The sequence below is a fragment of the Ciconia boyciana genome, chromosome 1 (assembly GCF_034638445.1).
Source record: "Ciconia boyciana chromosome 1, ASM3463844v1, whole genome shotgun sequence".
In the NCBI taxonomy this organism is placed as follows: Eukaryota; Metazoa; Chordata; class Aves; order Ciconiiformes; family Ciconiidae; genus Ciconia; species Ciconia boyciana.
Genome location: NC_132934.1, coordinates 57,236,236 through 57,257,428, shown reverse-complemented (window position 1 = coordinate 57,257,428; position 21,193 = coordinate 57,236,236). Strand labels below are relative to the sequence as shown.

The window sequence follows — 21,193 nt, the reverse complement described above, 5'->3', positions numbered from 1 at the left end:
TTTTCCTGACCTGCCTTTTGGAGCAAGCAAGAAGATGGTCTTTGGGAAGTCCACAGCACAGAACTTTTTTTTTTTTTTTTTCCCCTATGCCTAATTGGATGTTTCCTCATGAGAAGGAGGAAGTTCTCATTGATCAGCAGTACACTTGTTGCAGAAAGGCTGGGATTTGACTTGGGGTGAAGGTCTTCCTTGCCTTCTAGATAAGCTAGCAACTGTAAGTCCACTGCCTCTGCGACAGTGAGAAACCGTTTCGGAGGTAGCCAAGGGTTCAGGGAAGTTGTAGTGCTGAACATGCACATTCTTTCCATGGTGGAAGTGCGCCAAACTTCTCAAAGTAATTGCTGCTATTTCTTTCTATTCAGACTGCCCAACTTACTGTGGTACCAAGAGACACAAAGCTTGGTGAAGTAGAAACTTTCAGAAAGTTCCAGAAGAAAAATCAGTGCAGAAATAAAAAGTAGGAGTTAGATTTCTGCTCTTCTGAATTGTTTCTTTAGATATCTAGTAGTACAATGAAACACATTATTGTAGTGAATAATACAAGGGATGTTGTATTGGATTTATCATAGCCTTGTGTTTGCCATCTTATTTTAGGTGCAGGTGGAAGCTAGAATTACTTTACAGTTGACCTGATTTCTAATTAGAGCTTTTCAAGTGCCTTACAACATTCTCTCTGTCTTCTCAAACTGTGGTTATTAGAAAAAGAATATGAGATTAGTGATAGGCAGGATTTTAATTTTTTTAACTAATAAATTTGTGTTCAGGTGGCATCTAGGATCTTGTCATACAGATCCTGCCCTAAGGAGTATCATTCCTAATAATGTTGTTAATATTTTGATAAAAGTATAAAGGTGCAATTTTAATAATGTGACTAAGAGATAAAGATACTTGTTTTGTGCAACTGTAACATAATGCCAGCAAAAAATCTATTGTGGGTATTGCTCTTAAATTTAAATCAATCACTTGAATCTTTTTCCACCCACAATCTCAAATTTTCCACTACAGACAAAATTGTCTGCCTTGGTAGAGCTTACCTTTTGCTGTAAATTATATTAATCTGGCATCTGAGAGAAACAAATGATAAACACACAAAGGATCAGTAATTTGTATTCTTAAGTGACTCCAAAAAACTGCATTGATTTTAAATCTTTTGCTGTAGATCTCAAAAGAAAAGGAAAAAAATCTGAAATTGCCCCTTTGTATTATTACTTACTTGCATTAGGGATTAATTGGATATCCTGGAATGGGTCTAGTGAAGGGTCACAGAGAGGGACTGGACCATCTGACATAGGAGGAGGAGAAGCTGAGAGCTGTTGAGATGAGAAGACTTGGGGGAGGATTTTATCCATGTGTATAGATACCTGATGAGGGGACTAAGGAAGACTGAGCCAAACTCTTCACAGTAGTGCCTGGTGAAGAGGCAAGAGGCAGTGGGCATAAACTGAAATACAGGAAACTCTACTCAAACATAAGGGGGGAAAAAGTATTACTTTTTTTTTTACTGTGAAATGTGGTCAGACCTTTGGAACAGGTTTCCCAGAGAGGTTGTGCCTTCTTCATCCTTTAAGATATTCAAAACCCAGGTGGACATAACCCCGAGCAGTCTGCTGTAGTTAACCATGCTTTGAGTAAAGGGGTGGGGTTGATGATCTTGGAGATCCCTTCCATCTGCAATGATTCTGTGATTCTGTGTATCTGTGTTTGCTGTTGTCCTCCTAGTTGGTTTGAAATAAAATTGGAACTTGTTAGTGAAAAGTAGATCATAAGTTTGAATGTAGAGTCAGATGTTCACTACAGAAATAGCTGCCCTAGCTGAAGATGCTTCCTTCCCTTTCCAGCTGTTCATCAGACTTCTTAGACTTTACTGCCTCTACAGCTATGCAGATGGGATTTTTTTTTGAGTGCTTCTAATTTGCTTTCCTGAAAAGTTGGCCATATTAATTTCATTGCCTTTCAAGGCAGTCTGATTTGGGTAACTCTATACTGAGATTGTTGAGGAAGTAAGTATTCAGAAGATAACGGTTTTAGCAACTGACCTGCAAGGGAGCTAACTTGCTCCAGAGTGCTGGAGCAGTCTGCAAGCATTAACCTCCTAGGCAAGCCCAGCAATTTCTTAATATTTAACTGCATTCCAATGGACTCAAAGTTTAAGTGGACAATGAAAGAACAGAAGTAAAAAGATATTTCTGAGAGACTTTCAACGGAAGCAGTAGTTCTTACCTAGCCCCGGTTCCATGTGAAATTTCCTTTGCTAAAGTACAGCTTCATAATGGATTATAAGGAGCCAGCATCCGTGGATGACTTCTGGCACTTTATTTCTGAAATGCAACAGACTATTTCAACTCAGTTTGAATCAGGGATAAAAACTTGGCATCGCAAGAGTACCTTCTAGTATTAAAAAAACCAAACAAACAAAAAAACCCCCCACAAACAAACAAAAAAAACCTGCTTCAGTCTCGCAAACCTTTCTTTTGCTCTACTGAACAGTTCTTTCAGGCGGACTTACTGTACTAAAGTTGCAGCATTTTAAGATTTTTTTCATTGAACTGTAGATGATACCTGAGAACTGCTGTCTGCTGGTATCTGTCAGCTTTGTGGGGAGGAATTATCCTGTTAGACTGTATACAAGGTCTTTAGAAATCTTCAACTGATCATTTACAACATGAATATAATTGATTTCAATTGAAGCTAATTATGAAGAAAAGTTACCCATTCAAACTCCTTAGTATGAGTGAAATATGGAATGGGCATACTTGTCTCAAGTCCTGTGAAAGATTTGCAGTTTATGCACAGTGCCTTTGTCACGCAACTGTCATGATTGTGCAGCAGTGAGGGCTGCCACTTACTCTAAAACCTACACTTCGAAAGACGCGAGCCTGCCTGGACTACTGGAGCTGATAATGGCTGTCTTGGACCATGCTTCTACTCCAGCAGAGGACCAATGGACCCCTTGAGAAATTGTTACTTCCCAGTTTTTAAGTACTCTGTAAATTCCTCCCTCCTCTCAGCTCTCTGGTATGTGATATAACTGTTTGTTACACTTGGCCATGTTATTTTGTTATGTGGCTAATATGTTTGGTAAGAAACCCCTTTCCCTCCCTCCCAAAGGAAGAGTTTGGAGAAAGATCAGTACCATTATGTTTAATTGCAGGTGGACATTTTGTTACAGGCGTTCTCTCATATTTTCATCCATTATGAAGAGGTTGACCTGAATTGCCATGCTTAAGGAGAAAATATTATCTCCCCCCAAAATACTTGCATTTTACATGACAGTAGCTTCTTGTTGCCTTACCAGTTGTAATAGGGCTTTTACTTTTTCAATGCTAGAGCAAAGATTAACAGGCAGCTTTGATCCAGAAACATCTTTCCAAAACAGTCAAATGTCTGTTGATAAGCAGAGAGGAGCTTCTCTTTGTACCTTTTTTTGGGGTAGGAAAAAAAATTCTACTCAAGTCCTTAAATTGAGGTTGTGCTCCTAGTTCTAGCAGTATTAATTAGCAACTCTGTCTGTGCTAATAAATTATCCCCTGCTGTCACCACCAGAAACTTATGCACCTTGATCTATTAATGAAAGGGATCATGTAATGAAAAACTACTCCTTTTTATAAGAAAAAATGTAAATGTTTTATTGTTCCTGACTAACACATGGAGAGGTCTGTTGACAGCAGCTATTCGGAGAAAAAGTGACTCAAGTTCATACTCATGTTTACTAGCAAGGTAAGCCAAGCTATTACTGCTGTCTGAAGTAACTCAGCTAGCTATTCCCCACCTGCTGTTTTGTAGTAATGGGAGAGAAAAGTCTTCCACTATCTTGGCAATTTGTATATCTGGAAATGATTCATATTGTAAGAGAGATAGCAAAACGGGATCATTTCCGTAATTTACAAAATGTAATTGGTTAGACCTGCTGGATAGCCTTTTCCCTGGCTTGATAGTTTAATGTATCGATTCTGAGGCAAGAGTCTTTAATGAGACCCTCCAAAATTGCAGCAATGCCAGGAAGAGATTGCAACCAGTGAGGATCACAAAAGTGTTTTAAATTTGGTAATGTTCTTTTACATTAGTCTTTGACATTTCAACAGGAATATTTAATGTCTTCCTGGATTTGTTTGACACTACAAGTAAAAGAAAGCAGTAACTACAATGATCTAAGCTGGAAACAGGAATCATAGATTAATAAACTAATTTCAGTTCGAAAGGACCTCCAAAAGTCATGTCATCCAATCCCATGATCAAATGAGGGCCAGATTTGAAAGTTAGATCTAACTTCTGAGTTGTATCAGGCTTCTCAGGATTATTCTAGAGCCTTTCTGGGCAATCTGTTGCAATGTTGATCACCCTCACGGTGAAGAAAATTTCCTAATATTCAGTAAGAATTTGTCTTGTTGCAATTTATGTCCATTGCCTTTCATCTTTCAGTGTGCATGTCTGAAAGTCTGGCTCAGTCTTCATTAAAACTTATTCCTATGTTTGCTTACACAGCAGAATTATTCCTCACATGCGCCGCCCCCCCCCCCGTTTAGTTTTGTCATTTTAAAATTAGGTGAAACAAGCTCTATCAGCCTTTCCTTGTACTTCAAATTAAGCAGACAGTTAATAGGCCAGTCTTCCTTCATTTTCAGCAGCCTGCCAATATGGAGTGCACATGTGAATATCACTGCCACAGTGGCATAAAATGACCAAACTTACTCTGTCATAGTGTTGCTGAAAACTATAAAAAGGCTGCAGTGGTATATCCTGAAGATGTCTGCTTTGGTTCGTGAGAATGCCAGACATTGTTATGAAGTACTACAGTCTTCTTTTGAAGGGTTTCTTTAATGTTAAAATCCCATGATGGACCCTAGCCATAGCTTCTGTCCCTGTAGCACAAAACACTATTCTTACCAAATTTAAAGTAAACAGTTAGCTAAATGCTTGCATAACAGGGGGTTGGTTTGATGTTTTAAGGACATTCCATATTACAGAAGGTATTGAGATTTGTCTTGAGTACCACTGCACTTTTTAAATTTACTGATGGTACCAACCAAGCAGATGTTTGGGGGTTTTTTGTTTGGTTTGGTTTTTTTTTCCCAGAAGATTCATGCTGGGATTTTCAAAGTAGCCTCCAAATCCTAATTCAGATTATCAACTCACCCAAATGTAGGTACCCCAAATCTATCACCCCAAATTCTGTTTAAATTCATGGCAAGTTATGTCTTTCCTTGAAAACATTCACAATTATGTCCAAAAGTAAAGGCATAGCTGATTTTTTTTGTTGCTGATTGTTCTCTGTGTGTGTGTGTAGAATAAGTAGCCCATTAGAGGAATGTCCCCAAACACTGAAGTCCTCTGTCCAACATCCTGACAAGCCACCACAGAGACATGTGCTATGTCTGTAGTGGCCATACAAGACACTTTTGTCACAGAGTATTGCAGTTCCGTTAGTGTGTCAGAATATGCTTCTGTCCCAGTAGTAATTCAGACTAGCTCTGGTGTTGCCATCGGAGTAGGAGAGTTCTAACTTTGAAAATTGTTTTTCTTTTTTGTCCTTGGAGATTTGAAAGGATATTTGAGGGTGCGAGACCATTAGACTAAAATTTAAGATGAAAACTGGTCCAACTAAGGTTTAAGGAATATTTTCATCACCTTCATATTGTAGAAGTCTTTTTACTCCCTGCAGTGGAGTGAGTGGCAGGACAAGTTTGCATTTGAAGGCAACTCTACCTGTGTATATAAGGGGGCCCTGAGGCATAGAGAAAAAAATTGCCCTTTGTTGTGCAATTGAGTGGGTAGAAACGAATGAGACAGCAGTGAATTCTGTATCTGCAGAGGCAGCTGTGTTTTAGCCATAAGACTGGCAAGTCAATAATGTTGCAAAAGCTGGCTTGCACCCTTTACAGTACAGTACTTCTGAACAATGTAACAAATATGCAGAATTTATACTTAAAACTTAAGCACTTTAAAATGCCAAAAGTTCCATCAATTTTCTTCCATATTTTACCAGTTTAATGTTATACTTAAATTTCTTTTGAAATTGTTGTACTTAAAACTAGAGGTATTACTCACAGGAAAACTCTAGTCTGAGTATTCTAAGCAAAAATAATTTAAAATTGGGTGTTCACTTCTGCAAGTTAGTCTTGAAAATATTTTCATTTGTCATTTCATGGTTTTTAAGATCCCCCATTTCACCTCCTAAGTGATTTTTTTTTTTTCTTTCAAACCATAAATTAGGAGGTAGCAAAGCATATAGCACTGTATGTTTTATTTTGTCATGAACAGATACAGGCTTTCCATGCACTTCAGCTAACCTACACCATTAGTATACTGTTATTTTGCAAGTATTTTCTCAATATGTGGGAAAACAGAAGCCAGATGACTGTTGAGGGGGAAAAAAAAAAACTATGGGAGATCACACAGAAAAAAGTCAACTTTGGAAGTTAAGTTCCCACATACTATCTATTTAACCTACACTGCTGCTGAATACTGAGAGAGGAAAAGATTTGTGGACAGCGTACATTCTAAGTGTGAACAGTTTGGGCACTTCTTTTCCCTAGGATTTTATAGTGCTTTCTTCCAGATGTCTTGTGGTAAGAACAGGCTAGTTTGTTTGGGTCCATCCCACCCCCCTGCCCAAAATCTGTATTTGTCCTGCGTAGGAAGTGCACAAAGCCTGCTTCTGAACTTGCAGTTTCATCTGATCAAGAGACTTCTTTACATTTGTCTTTCCAAAACAAGAGAAAAGTATATTTTCCATTTCCAGCTTGCTTGATTTATAAATATGATATTGCAAAATACCCAGAGTAGATAGTGTCAGATATTATCCTTGACACCATTGGTTTCTCTAGTTTCTACAGTTAGCAGTAGTTCTGATTGCTAGTGAAAAGGAAGGTATTCTGATTTACCGCTTGTCTTAAAGAGCTTACTGTACTTTGAAGGGGAGAGCATTTGCATACTGATGAAATTCCTAAAATCCTAGAGCCTCTTTACTTCAGACACCGCCACCCCCTCCACCCCCTGTCCTCTAGTCCCTTCCCAGGAAGCAAACTATCTACTGGACACTCTATTGACATCCTAAGTTCATTGTCCAAGAAGTCTTTTTTTAGGTCTGGTTGATTAGTAGCTGTTCCCTCTCCCAAGTTGCCACTTCCTCAGGAGCTGCCTGAGGTAACTGTCCTCTGATGTATCATTTATATGGATGGCTGGACATTGCTCTCTTTTCAGCATTTCATTGCTTTTTAGATGGCAATTGTTGGATGACATCTTATATGGGAGTGAGATAACAGACTTAAAGAACAGCAAGCAAAATAATTTAAGGGCTGTTAATAATTTTGAGCCCTGTTTAAATTAGTATTTTTCTATATTCTTAATGTAAAAATATATTAATTTAGACAAATTTCTGTGGTATCTACATCAAGTTAGCGCCACACATTTTGATTTGCTAAAGATTTGCTTTTTGGACTGTTAGCACAGGTCAGTCGCATCATAAATGTGTATGAATCAGAGTCCTAACAGTTGGTTTTTTTCCCTTTTGCATGGAATTTAAGTTGCTTGGTGCTTCTTTCCCTGCTTCGTTCTCTCCAAAGAATAAATACACTCATCAAGTCTTTGGTAGTTTTTGTGTGTACACCTAGATGAATGGTTGAATCTTCCTTTCAGGGAGATGAAGAAGGGAAGGGTAAAGAAGTCTAATGGTTGTATGTTGTATTAGAGTTTGTGCTCTCTTGTTGTTTCCTGTGTCCAGAAAATAGAAATTTTCGTGACTATCCACTATGGCTTAGAGATACCAGAGGTTAGAGGATAAAAAAAGGTAAATGGTCTTAAAGTCCAAGAACCTGGTTCTAAGTTGCAGAGCCCTTCAGGGAGTGACCATTGTTAGTTAAGGAGAGGGAAGGAAAAAAAGCAAGCTGTTTATTCCATGTAGAAGATATGACTGACTTTGTATGACTAAAAATACTGTGCTCTGTGGTCAACATGGTATGAATTAAAAACTTGTTTACAGAGATATTTTGGAGCTCTTCAGCTGCATTGCTCCTCTGGCATGCTGTGATCTGGAGAGCTGGTATGATTTCTTTTACCCCTACCTAGATAGATGGAATTTGCTGAACTCTTTGCCCTTCATTGAAGTTGGTCATATTTGGGGGTCATGCTGTTTTTAGATTAGTGCATGTATTTGAATATTTGTGACAGCTACAGCTTGTAGAGTTTTCTGCATGGATAGCTAGCTGTTCCTTTCCTGACATTTCAAACTGAAGGGCTGTACATGAAGGCAAATTACTCAGGGAAGATGTTCAAGTCACTTGGAAAGATCAGTTTACAGATTTTTGCAGCAATAAATAGTGCTTTTATTAGAAAAATGAGTCGAATTAGGGAAATCTTCTCTTACAGTAATCCACTGAATATGCATTCCTTTTGTATTCTGCTTTTACTTTGGTGTTAGTTTTTTTTTTAAACTTTGCATATTATGGTTCCTTTAATGAGAACAAAGGAAAATGGGTTGGTGCCAGCTCCAGCCAAGATGCCAGAAATTCCTTTGCTCAGAGATTTCCGGGCCAGTGATTGAACTCCCCATACTAAAACTAAAGGCAAGTTAGAACAACTTGTAGAGAGGTACTGGTCTATCTCACCATAAATAAATTTAAAAAAAAAAAAAGGGAAAAAGAAAAGTCCAAGTGCAGTATAGCTTCCTTTTGCAGGGGGTGGGTGGGGTGGGGAGAAGATAGGACTAGAATAAGACTAACTTTTTCAGTCCAAAAATCTTCCTGGTCTTTTGTGAGACCTCGCATAAGTGCTTGTAAGAAATCTGCTTTGTATGAGCAGACTAAACCAAAGTGAGTAGAGTATACTGAATTTCAGTAGAAGCATGTCTAAAGGCTCCATATAAAGAAGGGGTCCTGTTGTGGTAAAGTGTTTATAGACATGAAAGATAAGTTTTTCATTAAATATTCCAGCCTGGTCAGATGAAAATGCTTGCTGCTATTTGTTTTAAAATGTTTAAAGCTTCAAGGCTTAAACAGGGGGAAGGAAGGATTTAACCAATGAGGTGGTTACTCCTTTTGAAATGCGTAGTAACAGCTATGGAAGGTCAGTTGAATCAATCATCTAACTGGCATGGTAATTCACATGCCGTAAATAACAATTAGAAAACAACCGCTTGCTGTATATATGGGTGGAGTGATACCCTATCCCGTTTCCCTGAACATCTATTTGTTTGAAAGAAGTATTATCTTTTCACTGGCCTAGATAGAATTGCATAAAACGGTTAAACTTTTCCTATTTCATTGATATTTTGGCAGTTTATAGGATTTTAGAAACCAAAGGGGGAGACCTGTTACGATAGGACTATAGTCTCCAAAGTCAAGAAGCTTCTGAGATGATAGTAAGGAGCAGGTTTATCAAATTCTAAGAATACTAATTTGCACAAGTTCCCTTGCATGTTACATTACTGGAAAGTACTTGTTTAATTTCCAAGGATATAGGTATAAAAACTCATTCAACATTGAGGGGAACTTGATTGAATGGACGAAGATGTTTGGGGTCAATTCTGTCAGTTCCTAGAGCAGGTAAGTCTCATGCAATTGCTTTCCATGTCTGTATCTTTCCTGAGTAAGTCTGGAGTCTCTTGTCCAGTTTTGGTCAAGTGAGGCAGAGGACTAAGAAATTATAATATGGTTGTAATTACCAATATGTTAGCCTTCAGTAACCGCCTGGAGGAGAGACCAAAATTAATTTCCCCACTAAAATAAGGGCTTCAGGACAAAAAATATTGCTTGTTCTAGTTATGTCTGTTAACAGATAATCATCATGTATGGTTTGGGATTAGCTGCAGCATATGCTATTTTTTGCTGAGGTACTGAAAGGTAAAAAAAGTTATGGGAAGAGATCTGCATAGGGCTCAACATACTGGTAGAGCCTTGGCATCAAAGGAGAACTGGCTGTGCAGGAAGCTGGGATTAGTGCGGTAAAGTAGAGGTTCGGTGGTGTGTGACAGAGATTCGTAGGAAATGAGCTTTCAGTTCCATTGTTCGTGGAACAACTTTGTTAAAAGGCAGCTAGAAAGCTTCATCTTTCTCTGGTTTGGAAAGGGCATTTGAGGAGATTGAAGAAGTGGAGGCATGGTGATGGATTATTTATAGGCTGAACAGCTAGGGAAAGTATTGTGGCAGATTGAGGAAAAATTAGGTGGAAAAGTGGGTGTTTGCAAAGTTTGGTGAATGAAGTTTTCCTTCTGACTCGTTATCTTTCTGTGAGCACTTCATTAACGTATAGGGTCAGACCTTTGGCTTGGCCTTGAAGTCATGTATAGTTCTTAAACTTCATATGCTGTGACGTTTCCAGGCCTTGTATTCTCTCTTTTGTCCCTGGCAAGGTGTGAATGAGATCTGAGCTTTAGTATGGCTCCAAAGCACTGTTGCAATATAAGTTTTGAATAATGATGATGGTATGCTCCATTCCTAAAATGTGTTGATAAGTGCCTTTGTGTAAGGGATGCAAAAGCTGTTGTAACCTTTTCAGAAACTGAGCAAGCTTTTCCTTTGTCAGACTCTTTTCGTCATGGTATTTCTCTCTGAAGAAAGAATTTACATTATACTTTTGGTTATTATAGTTAAAAACCCCTGCCAGCTCTGTTTTCACAATTCTGCAGCATAAAATGTCTCACTACTCACTAAATGTGAAGGAGGGGGGGTGTGTGTGCAAAACAAAGCCCTAGTTTTCCTTAGGAAGTAGTATTTTGTCCTTGAAGAATGCTTGAACATTTTGAAGTTTTGCACTCCTGCAGAAGGAGAGGTCATCTTTCTTGCACAATGGCTTATGTGCAATTGCTGTGAAGACTTTAAAAAAAATAGTATGTTGATACAGCCAGATTTAGCTATCATCTTCACTTTTCAGAAGTGTTGGGCATTCAGCATCTCTGTCTGTTCAGAGAAAATAATTTAAAAGTGATCTGAACTATCCCTTATCCAGGACTGAGATGCCTGTGTCAAGTTCCTAGTTGTTACCAAGCCTAGGAAGCAAGATGCTTTGAACTCCTAGTTTTAACTTTAATGTTTTTAATTGTTCTCTTGAAATAGATCAGTTGTTAGAGCACACAAGGAATAGTTAAGAGTCTTAATTCTGTTCCTTAATTTAAGGGGTTCTCTGCTTGCTTTTTATTGTTAGAAATTGTGCAACTATGTAACCTAGTCCTCACATACATGTCCCTACCCTAAGAGTCATGCTTTTAACTTCATCTCAGGAAAGACAAAGGGACCTTTCTGATCCCTGTTAACTTGCAGATGTGTGCTTGCTAGGATTGTAAACCAGGTCAGTTGGTCCCCTGGTGACTGGTTGGGGAGCTGGGGAGGAATTGGCCTCCAATTATCTTGTATTTGGTACTGCACCCCCTTTCTGGGGTTGGGGAAGGGAGGTCTAGGGAAATCTAACTGGTGAGCTGCAATAGGATAGAGGGCATGTAGGCTTCAGTTCACTTTGGCAAAAAAGTCTGCCTTTTTGCCTCTGATACTTCAGGAAGCAAATTCTTCACCAGCAGGAGAAAGGACAGTTGGTGAGAAGGCATTCATGCTATGAGACACTTGTTTAATATTTGAGGTTTCTGCTGAGGAATTGTGTCAGGAGGAGCTGAATTGACTTTTTCACTTTCATGGTTCCAGGAACTTTCTAGGGGGAAAAATAAGTCTTAAATTTATTGCCACATGTGTATGGGCAATGTAGAAAGCCCAGTGGGTGGAGTCCAGTGTTGTAGGGTGGCGAGGGCACAGCCTTCAAAATAAGTAAGATATGGCATCAGACTATAGGACTTTGAGCCCAAACAAAATGCCAGCTCATGAGACAGGGAGTTTTGCATAAGGACTGGAGGAACTAGAGTCCTTTTAAAATTGAGTAAAGATCTACAGATCAGACAGACCAGGTCTCCTTTTTGAGATGACAACTAGAGGGTACCCTTGATACCTCAGTTCGTCTGGTGGACACTGGAGCATGCCTGTGTACATAATGTTGAAGCCTAATTTATTGATTCTTATCGAAAGGTCATCAGAAAGGATGAGCTGTTACTAGAACCACAATGCAGCTTAATGTGAATAAAAAAAAAAAAAAGCTCCTCTCCTGTCTCAGATGAGATACGAGTGCAGAGAATCCGTGACTGTAAGCATCTCTCTTAATGTGTGTGTCTGTCTGCTCATGCTGGATACTGTCCTCATAGGAGCACTGTGAAGCTTCATTAACGTTCTTAAAGTGCTTTATGATCCTCAGATGGAAGGTGCTTAGAAATGAAGTGTTTGTAATCAGATAAGTTAGTAGCACATAACAAGGATATAACCTATTAACACTAGCTATTAACAGCACTGTTAGCATCAGAAAGCTTAATGGTTAGGTTTTAAAATGCAATTGCCCTCTGAAAAGGGATGTGCGGATTTTGTATATGCTGTGTATTTTTATGCTCTACTCCATTGTTTTCTGAACTACTGTGCTGCTGCTTCTACAATTTTGGTTGGGGAAATGCTGTGTTTCAGAAAAAAAAAAAAAACCAAAAACCAAAACAAAACAAAAAACCAAAACCCACCACCACCCCAACAAAAACCAACAACAAAACCCCCAAAAAAAACCAACCAAAAAAAAAATCAATGGAAAAAAACCCCAACAAACCCCAAACCAAAACTTTTTGTGAGCCATCTTATCCAATATGCCAACAGGAATAGATAAAGAATGAGGTATGTGTCAGTTGTTAGCTTAGTTGAAAAAATTCAATTAAAGCATTTATTTAATTTATTTTTATATTAAAATAAGGATTTTGAAGTTGCTTCCAAATAACATTTTAAAGGAGACAAAACATGGGTAATTTTCACCTTCAAGGGGAGTCCATGGTTCTTACAGAAGACAAACTAGTCAAGGTAAAACCTAGGCCCATACATTTTTAACAGGATGCTAAATAACCCAAGATGTTTTATCCATGCTACAGTTATTTAAGAATTGCCCATACTGGCCTTTCTAGATATTTTCACTGATATTTGCTTGTCCCCCCCAAAAAAATTTTGTGATTAAAAAAGCTTTGTCAATAGAACATTGACAAGGTGAAATTTTATAGCAGTGATTTACACTTGATACACAGCAACTCAAGTGAGTGCTGGTTGCTTAAAGCCATCGCAGTATTATCAACTCCTTGAAGTAAAAGCTTCCAGGACTTCAGAATGGAGAGCTGGCAAGCCCTACTGAAGTTAAGAGGATTTATAAGTCTGAGTAAAACAATTTGGCTTTTGAGAGGGAGTAAAATTATCTGTAGCTTAGTGCATACTGTCATACTCAGTGTGAACATGTATAGAACATGCAGCTGCAATACTTAATGTAATTTTTCAGAAAGTGGATAGCTGTTTCATAAATATGTGTATATATTTGCTTTTATGAAACTGTGTAAATCAGATGCCTAGCAGTTAGTTTGGGTTTTGTCATTAGATATTCAGAGCAATTGTGGTGTTCTCTTCAGGTCTTGCCACAAATAAGATGATGTTCCCTGAGATTTCACCACATTTCTTAAATTGCTGTGTTTGGATTAGCTCTGCTGCAAAGCACTGCCTTCAAGCTGTTACATCCAGCAGGCCGATTCTCTGCTCTGGTTTAGACAGAGCAACCTGAATAGCTAGCATCTAACTGCTTTTATTTCATTAAGTACCTGTAAATGCAACACGAATGAGCTATTTCCAGAGTTTCATGAGCCTGCAGAGATAGAGGTAGGGGAGGTTAGGGTGCAGGCTGTAGTCCTGTTGAAGAAATCCCCTCACTGGGGGAATCCCCATTGGAGAGTTTCTGTACCTTACTGTGAGGGTAGTAGGAGCAAAGCGTGTCAAAACGTGAGCCATATTCGCTGTTCATAGCCTGCTGATGAGTTTTTTTTGAAACATAATGTTTAGCCAATGACTTAAGTAGTGTGATAATACACACTAATGATTTTTACTCTCATTCATAACATGTGCAGCTTCTGCCCTCCTCAATCCATTCCTATGGAGTGCCTCTCCATGACTTTTCAAGTCAGTTTCGTTCTGTGGTGTTTTTTCACTGCTGGTGTTGTCTTTTTTACTTTCTACATAGTTATAGTGCAAAACTGTACAGAATTAAAAACTTGTGTATTTTAAGTGTTCAATCCCAAGGGTGCTCCCATGAGCTTCCCGAGTTGCTGTCAGTTATCTCACCGGGCATGGTGACATTACACAGTTGGTTCAAGCATTTGTTACCTGTGTTGGGCTGACTTGGAAGCAAGCCTCCTCACAGCGGAATCACACTTGCGTTACCATATATTGTTTCTGAACTATCTTCTGTACTGTTTCTGCACATTCAAGGTAATGTCTGGAAACATCCTGCAGATTTTTTTTGTGTTGCAACATGCTGGGATTCTCTCTTCCAACTGTTGGAGCATTTATCTATGGAAACTGTGGGAAGGGACTATTGTCTGCCTCATGACTGAGTTGCAGCCTGAGACTTAAAACAGTTAAGGCAGTAGGAGAGACCGAGTTTCTGCTGTCCTGCAGGTGTTCATGCCTCTGAACTTGGATCTCGGGTTTATGTGTGCATGTCATGTAGACAGTCCGGTTACAGTCTGGATTCATTCTGGACTGAAGATGAACCTCCTCTTGTCTTTGAATCAGGATGGGTACTTAAAATGTGGTTTCCTCTTGAGAGAAGTGCTAGGGTCAAGTGTCCCCCGGTGCACCGCAGAAGAGTGCGTGTGGCTAGTGGGACTTACACATTTCATCATTCACCGTTTATTGGTTCTGCAACCTGAATGTAGAAGTAGCATAATTGGCTGCTTTATTTTTAGCTAGGTTTAAAGAGAGACGCTCCAGCTGAGTTGCTCTCCATATTCTCACGGCTCACCGATTTTACCCTTTCTGTGTATTGCCTTTGCATGATGAACGGAGAAGAGCCAAGCGGGTGGAGAGCGCGTTAGGGCGGCGTTGCTTGGCGGGGAGAAGTTGTCCCCCGGTGCAGGCAGGGCGCTGTCCCTTTAAGGCGGGAGGTAGGCCGGCCCCGTCTCGTGATTGACAGCTTGCCTGGAGTCACATGACCTGCCTCTATTTGAAGGTCACAAAAAGCTGCTTCCTTTAGAGAGAGCAAGAGGGAGAGAGAGGGAGAGAGAGGGAGAGTGAGTGAGGGAGTTTAAGCCAAAATGGCCGACAGAGTCTCTGCTGGTTTCTGAACATTTGAAATTAAAAAAAAAAAAAGAAAACAAAACAAACACAAAATCATTTTTGGATCTTTTTTCATTTCCATTTCTACCTTGTATGCCTCAACTCGCTGGATTTAAGCACTGCTGCACTTTATGAGGTTAGTGGTACATTTATATTTTATTATTATTGTTTTTACCTATCAGTAGATTTTTTTAAGAGCCTGAGCTGACCGTTTTCATCCGTGGTTTTGCAGAGGTGTTTTTTCTAGCACAAATACTTGCTTCAGATGTTGTCTGGTTTTACGTGTAAAGCACTTTTAGTGGATTTTTAGGGCTTTTTAGAAGGAGGTCTCCATAGAAGTGTATCGTGGATTTTGAAGAGATTTGTAATTTAAAACACTCAGGCAAATTACAGAAGATCGTTTGTATTTTCCAAGCTGGTGAAGGACAAGATAGTACTGAAAATCTTGTTTTATTTAAATAGAGGCTTCTTAAACAGTGATTTCTTCCCCACAGCACCCGAAGCTCTTAAATCTGCTGCAAAAATTTGCATATATAAAAATGGGTTTGCATTCTTTCTGCTGCTGGGTCCGACAAGGGACAGATGGGGAAGTGTTCTCACCGGGCCATCCTTCCCAGGCAGAAGGGGGGGGGGGGCGAAGCAGCCCTAAAATCACGCACCCAAGCGTTTACAGTGCCAGGGTTGGGTAGGGAGGTTTGGGGCTTGGAGGGCTGCTGCCGGCAGAGCGCACACAGCAGCCGCCGGGCCCCGGCGCGGGCTCGGGCTGCGCTCCCCTCCCCCTCCCGGGGCGGCCGGATCCGCGGTGTCGGCCGCCCCTGGAACCAAATGGTCCTGCCCCACGGACACGGCATGGGGAGTTCGAGCGGGCCAGGCGTGCTAGGTAGTGCCGGCTTGAAAATGGTCTTGCTATGGTCTAGCTGCCCAGAAGTAAGGGGACCCTTCTCTGCTTAACGGGTCTGGCGACTGATAAAATGTGGGGCAGATATTTAGGAATGCACGCTTGCAAGATGCTGGGTGTTACTGATGTTTTGTAGACTTTTTCTCTGTGTTCTTTATAAAACGGACATTCATCTGCATGTTAGTAAATGTAGCTAAAAAGCTGCGTTTTCTCGCTTTTTTTTCCTGTCTTCTATGTTACTAAAAATTTAAATCAAGTTATTTTTGCATCTCCCTCCAGAACCAAGCAGAAAATTAAAGGGAAATAGCTGAAGCTTGCTTTCTGCGAACAGGCCCCTCCTCCTGCATTGTAAGAGTGTGATGTAATGCTCCTTTCTGTGAGGTTAAATGAAAAAAAATTCTCTGTGGTGGTATACATTATTCTTCACCCCTTCCTGATAGGCCTTGTACTGTGATATTTTTTGTAGCTGGATATTTAAGCAGCAGATAATTAAGCAAATAATCATGTGAATGTACTTTCACATTGCAGTGTATGCGTGCATTGATTATGGTTAGCAGGTCAACTTTGTAAACGTACGAGATGGATCATATTTTATATTTCTTTGTAGCCTTACATCCGTACAGTTAAATACAAATGGAGGAGACAGATTTGGATACGTTTACTGAAAATGTATCTGGCTATCCTCATTATAGTTTTGTAGTAGTATGTATCAGAGCTTTTTTTTTTCCTCCACTGGCTAGCAAATATTTGAAATCATTCTGCAGTATATTAAGTTTCTCTTGGAAATTAAAGGTGTCTTTTTTCTCAGTTTGCTCTAATTTAAAATAAAAAGAACTCCACTCAAATTTGAAACAGTGTATTGTGCTGATAATTTTGGTCTTACAAAGTTTAGTAGTAATGGATAACCCAGTTCATGTATGAAGTAATACATTCCCCCTGCGTAGGGTTAATGAACTTATTAGATTCCACCCTTGTGTTATTGGCATGTATCTGTGTGAGGGAATATTATAAAAATGTTCTGTGTCTTTGACCTGATGCAGCCTGATGGCTTTTGTTATTCAAAGCCTTCTTGGGCTTAGTGGAGATCCTGATGTAGCCCGAATATGTTGAATATACCTGTTGATTGACAAACTTAATTAGACATTAGAACTGTTTTCAAATACAATATAAAGTAGTAGTATTACCAGATTTGGTACTTACTGGACCAGAACATCAATTCTGTAGTTTATGTGATAATTGCGATAGCATAGGATGGCTGAACTGAGGAAGTAAAGAAAACCTAAATTTTGTTCTGGGTTGTCAGTATTGTAGGATGTAGCCTTCCCAGAATCTGCGCTTGAAAAAAGTACTTGCCTTTCCTGCGGTTTTTTTTTTGCCCGCATGCATTACTGTCTATGTTGTACACTTCCAAATTGTGTAAATGTTAGTATAGCTTGATTGTTAGGAAGATGGAATACAGAATATTTTCTGATAACTGCAACCTCTCGTAGCTGTCGAAACTCTCATGGATCAGATAAAAAGCAACTATTGAGAATAACAGAAGTGATTCCGGTACAGAGTCTGTCAAACATTTAAGTAGCTTTGTGAGACAGTACACTGTGAATAGGAAGGACCAATTAAAATAATTCCTCATATAAATATGTCTTTGACCCATTAAATCTTAGTGTAGGGTGCGTTGAGCGCTCTGCAGCCTGTGAAATCATACATTTTAAAAGTGTGAGTCTGGGCAGTTCTCAATACTGTTTGCCTTCAGTATGTTCCTGCAGTACAAAGGGAACAAAATACTTATTTAAAATAATTTTGAGAGACTTGAGTTGCAGTTTCTAGATCCGTTTGAAGCTTGCAGAAGTGTTGGAGTGGGGGAGCCTTTTTTTGCTTCGTTCAGTTTATAGTGATGACAGTGGGCTCAGAAGCTTATTTAATTTTTCGCTTTGCACTTGTGTGTCAATTGTTACTGGTATCTATAAGAATCGGTCCCTTTCCGAAGAAGACTATTTTAGTAGGTTGAAAACTACAGTGAAGTCTGTAGTCAGCAGAGACCCTGGATTTTTTTGCACTACATCTAAGACATTCTTGAGAAATAATTGACAAGAAAAGCCTTATTGCCATTGAGCTTCAATATACAGGAGTCTGCAGTTCTAATGGGAAAAAAATTCAGGGAAAACAAGCGACTGAAAAATCAGTATGCTTACTTTCAGCAGCTTTTTTTAGCCTCTTTCTCTCCTGCTGGGAAGGAGAAAAAAGAAACTTCATAAGATCATACAGTCTGTGCCAGCTGGTTTCAGCTAAACTTAACCTTTTGAGACTTTTGTCTCTTACTTATTAATAGATGGCTCAGTAGAGGAGAAAGCATCAAAATCTATAAACGAAGAAAAATCTATAGAATTAGTGTATTGCTGGAAGAGAATTCTTACCCGTACCTTTCCTAGTACCACTGCAAAAACTTGTTGTGGCTTGCACCTTGAAGCAGAATTCTTTAATTCTGGTCATTATGGATCTACTTTCCTTTTGGTGACCAGGATGGAAAGTGAGAAGTTTAATTTACAGTTTATTTTGAACAATATTTGTTGGAATCTGCACATTTGGTATTGTCTTCAGCTGGCAGTTCTATAATTTAAAAGTTTGAGAGGGTTTTTTGCTTTGATTAAGAAGAAACCTACCTCCTTCCAAAGAGCTGTTTCAGCTTGTTAAGTATTGGTTTCCTATTTAAATAGGCCAAGATTTGAGGCAGGAAGATAAGATACATAGGATGTTTAGCTCTAAAAAGCTATACTTCATGTCCTGTCAAGGGGACCAGGTGTGGGTATTGGGGTTCTGGTTTTGTAACCTTCCTGAAAGTCTTGCTAAGGGTGGCGTGTAATGCCAGGGCAAAAGTAAGATGTCTTTTCACTTAGAAGAATCCTGCTGAGGAAGCTGGTTAGATTTTAAGTTGCTAAACTTTAACTATTTAGCTATAATTATTGCTGCAGAATTAATTAGATAAACAGATGTAAAATTCAGTTTAGGTGAATATGAGGATTTATTGCTTTTCAAAGCAAGACAAGTTCAGTATTTCAAGAAACAGCAGCTTTAGTTGCTAACGTACACTGGAATTTAGTTAGTATGATTACATGTGTCATATTTCAAATATTGGTCAAACAAAATATCTAAAGTTGTATATCAAGATAACACTTTTTGGCTGTTTCAGCGTTGAGGGCAAATGTGGAGGCATCGTGGAGATGATAAAAAACTATATACTGAAAATATTTCTATTTTGTTTTAGCGATGGTGCCATAATTGTTTTGAAGGGCACAAGAGAAATGGTGCCTTTCTCTATCTGTGGTGAATTCCAGCTCCAGAGCTGTGCATTTAGCACTTTTCACTGCTTAAATTCTTTCTCTCCTTTGTACATAGGCTTCCAACCCAAGAAGACAACAGTTTCTTTTTCTTTTTTGTAAGAGACAGAGCATATATTTTGGGAGCAGCATGAATATATGCAAACCCTAATTTTTTTTTATATGTAGTGCCATCAACACACTTCTGAAAGGAGTTCCTAAGGGTTTATGGATGTTGTCATTTAAAATGTTATTTTCCTGTCTGTATACAGTATGCTGGCATTATAGTTCAGGGCTGAAATGCTCTGGTGCTACTAGAATTACGTATTTATAATAATTTCTGAAAAGTCATTCTTAAGAACTGGTTGATGTGATATTTGGATATTATAGTATGGGCAAATTGAAAGACAAACCTTGATCCTCTTTCAAAATATTGTTCCAGGACTACTTTTAATTAGCCCGTTTAGTCATGTGGGAAAACATAAAACAAGATACAAACCCTGGAGTTATTTCAGGTACCTAAGAGAAGATACATTAATAAAACACGAGATGATCTTTAAAGGCAGAACAAATCAAACCAAGGGTTAAACAGCATGGAAGAATGTGTGCTGATATACCTGGAGAGAAACTACTGTGGGGAGTCTTGTTAAAACCCACAGGTAGTAGGCACGAGAGCTGAGTACTGTTCTTTTCAGTGCTACAATTTGTGTCTGAATTTAATTAAAAGCATGCTTGTATGTGTTAGGCAGAGAAAATTATCTAAAAGTACTTCAATATCAATAGATGGTGAAATCCTTAGAAGTACAAAGCATGTGTATTAATACAAATTTATGTTAAACTGAGACTTTTAGAAGTGAAATGTAGCCTTGGACTTTACTACAACAACAAAACCAAAACAAAGCATCAAGATACAACTGTCTTTTATTTCATGCCAGCAGGGGAGTGCTTCTCTTTTTGGGATGGTACTTGTGAGGTCTTAACTTCAGAGCATTTTGAACCTCAGGGGAGGTCGACAAATTTTGAAGTAGCTCAAATAAGAGCAGCAAAACATAATAGAGGGAGGTAGTCCAGCAACAAAACACTTCAGCTTTTTTGTATTTATTTTTATAGATACATACATTCTCTGCAAATGAATAAGCAGTTGTTTAATTTGTGTCAGAAAAAGCATTATTTTGACACTGAGCTCCATCATAGTTGAATGTGCTTTGAACAGGACAGTTACTTCAGCAACTAAAAAGCAGAAAGGTACGAATATTTTTAAATGAAGGTGGCCGTTCTTTTAATTCCTTAAGAGTACACAAAACCTCACCGTGCATGCTTAAATTATGAAATAAGGGGAGGGTGCTCATCTTTCCCAGTATTCTTAGTAGGTGCAGAGTTAGGGCTTCCTGAAGTACAGATAAGGGTATAAGAGCTGAACCCAAAAACTGATTTGAACTTGAGCCGAACACTGTCTTAATCTCTGAATCAGAGAATAAATATTTTTTTAGAAATATAAAACAATGGAAAAACTGCTTCTAATGTTCTCAGGGGTTTTTTTTCCTTTTTTAAGCACAGCATTTGTTAAACAGCACAATCATAAGCTACTGTCCATCTGTAATTTCATAGTGGCTGTTGGGCACAGCCTCCATGTGCATGAGAACATGCAAAACTTCAGCTACAGTGAGACTGCTGGAATTTATTTTTTTAGCATGTATATACCATAGCGCTTGTAGATTTTTGAGCTTTTTGGGCTAGTTGACCTATATGAAAACAGGAACGGTTAAATATATGTTCTGTTAATGCCACTTAACCATTAATTAGAGTTGAGCTCAATTGTCCCATTTTAC

General features: G+C 38.8%; 1 protein-coding gene across 14 annotated transcripts in view; it reads left to right on the top strand.

Moving 5' to 3' along the window:
* Positions 1 to 21,193, top strand: part of TNRC6B (trinucleotide repeat containing adaptor 6B) — a 150,590-nt gene that overhangs the window by 44,284 nt on the left and 85,113 nt on the right. For 2 of the 14 annotated variants that reach the window (XM_072868707.1, XM_072868678.1), the window contains exon 1: positions 15,083 to 15,288. The exons of 11 other annotated variants lie outside the window; for them this stretch is intronic. Coding sequence is in view for 1 of the 3 variants with exons in the window: in XM_072868678.1 (XP_072724779.1) it covers positions 15,284 to 15,288 (5 nt within the window). In the remaining 2 variants the exon portion in view is untranslated. Of the gene's footprint in view, positions 1 to 15,082; positions 15,289 to 16,329; positions 16,399 to 21,193 lie in introns of those variants that run through there. One more of the 14 variants, XM_072868697.1, reaches the window with a different exon arrangement.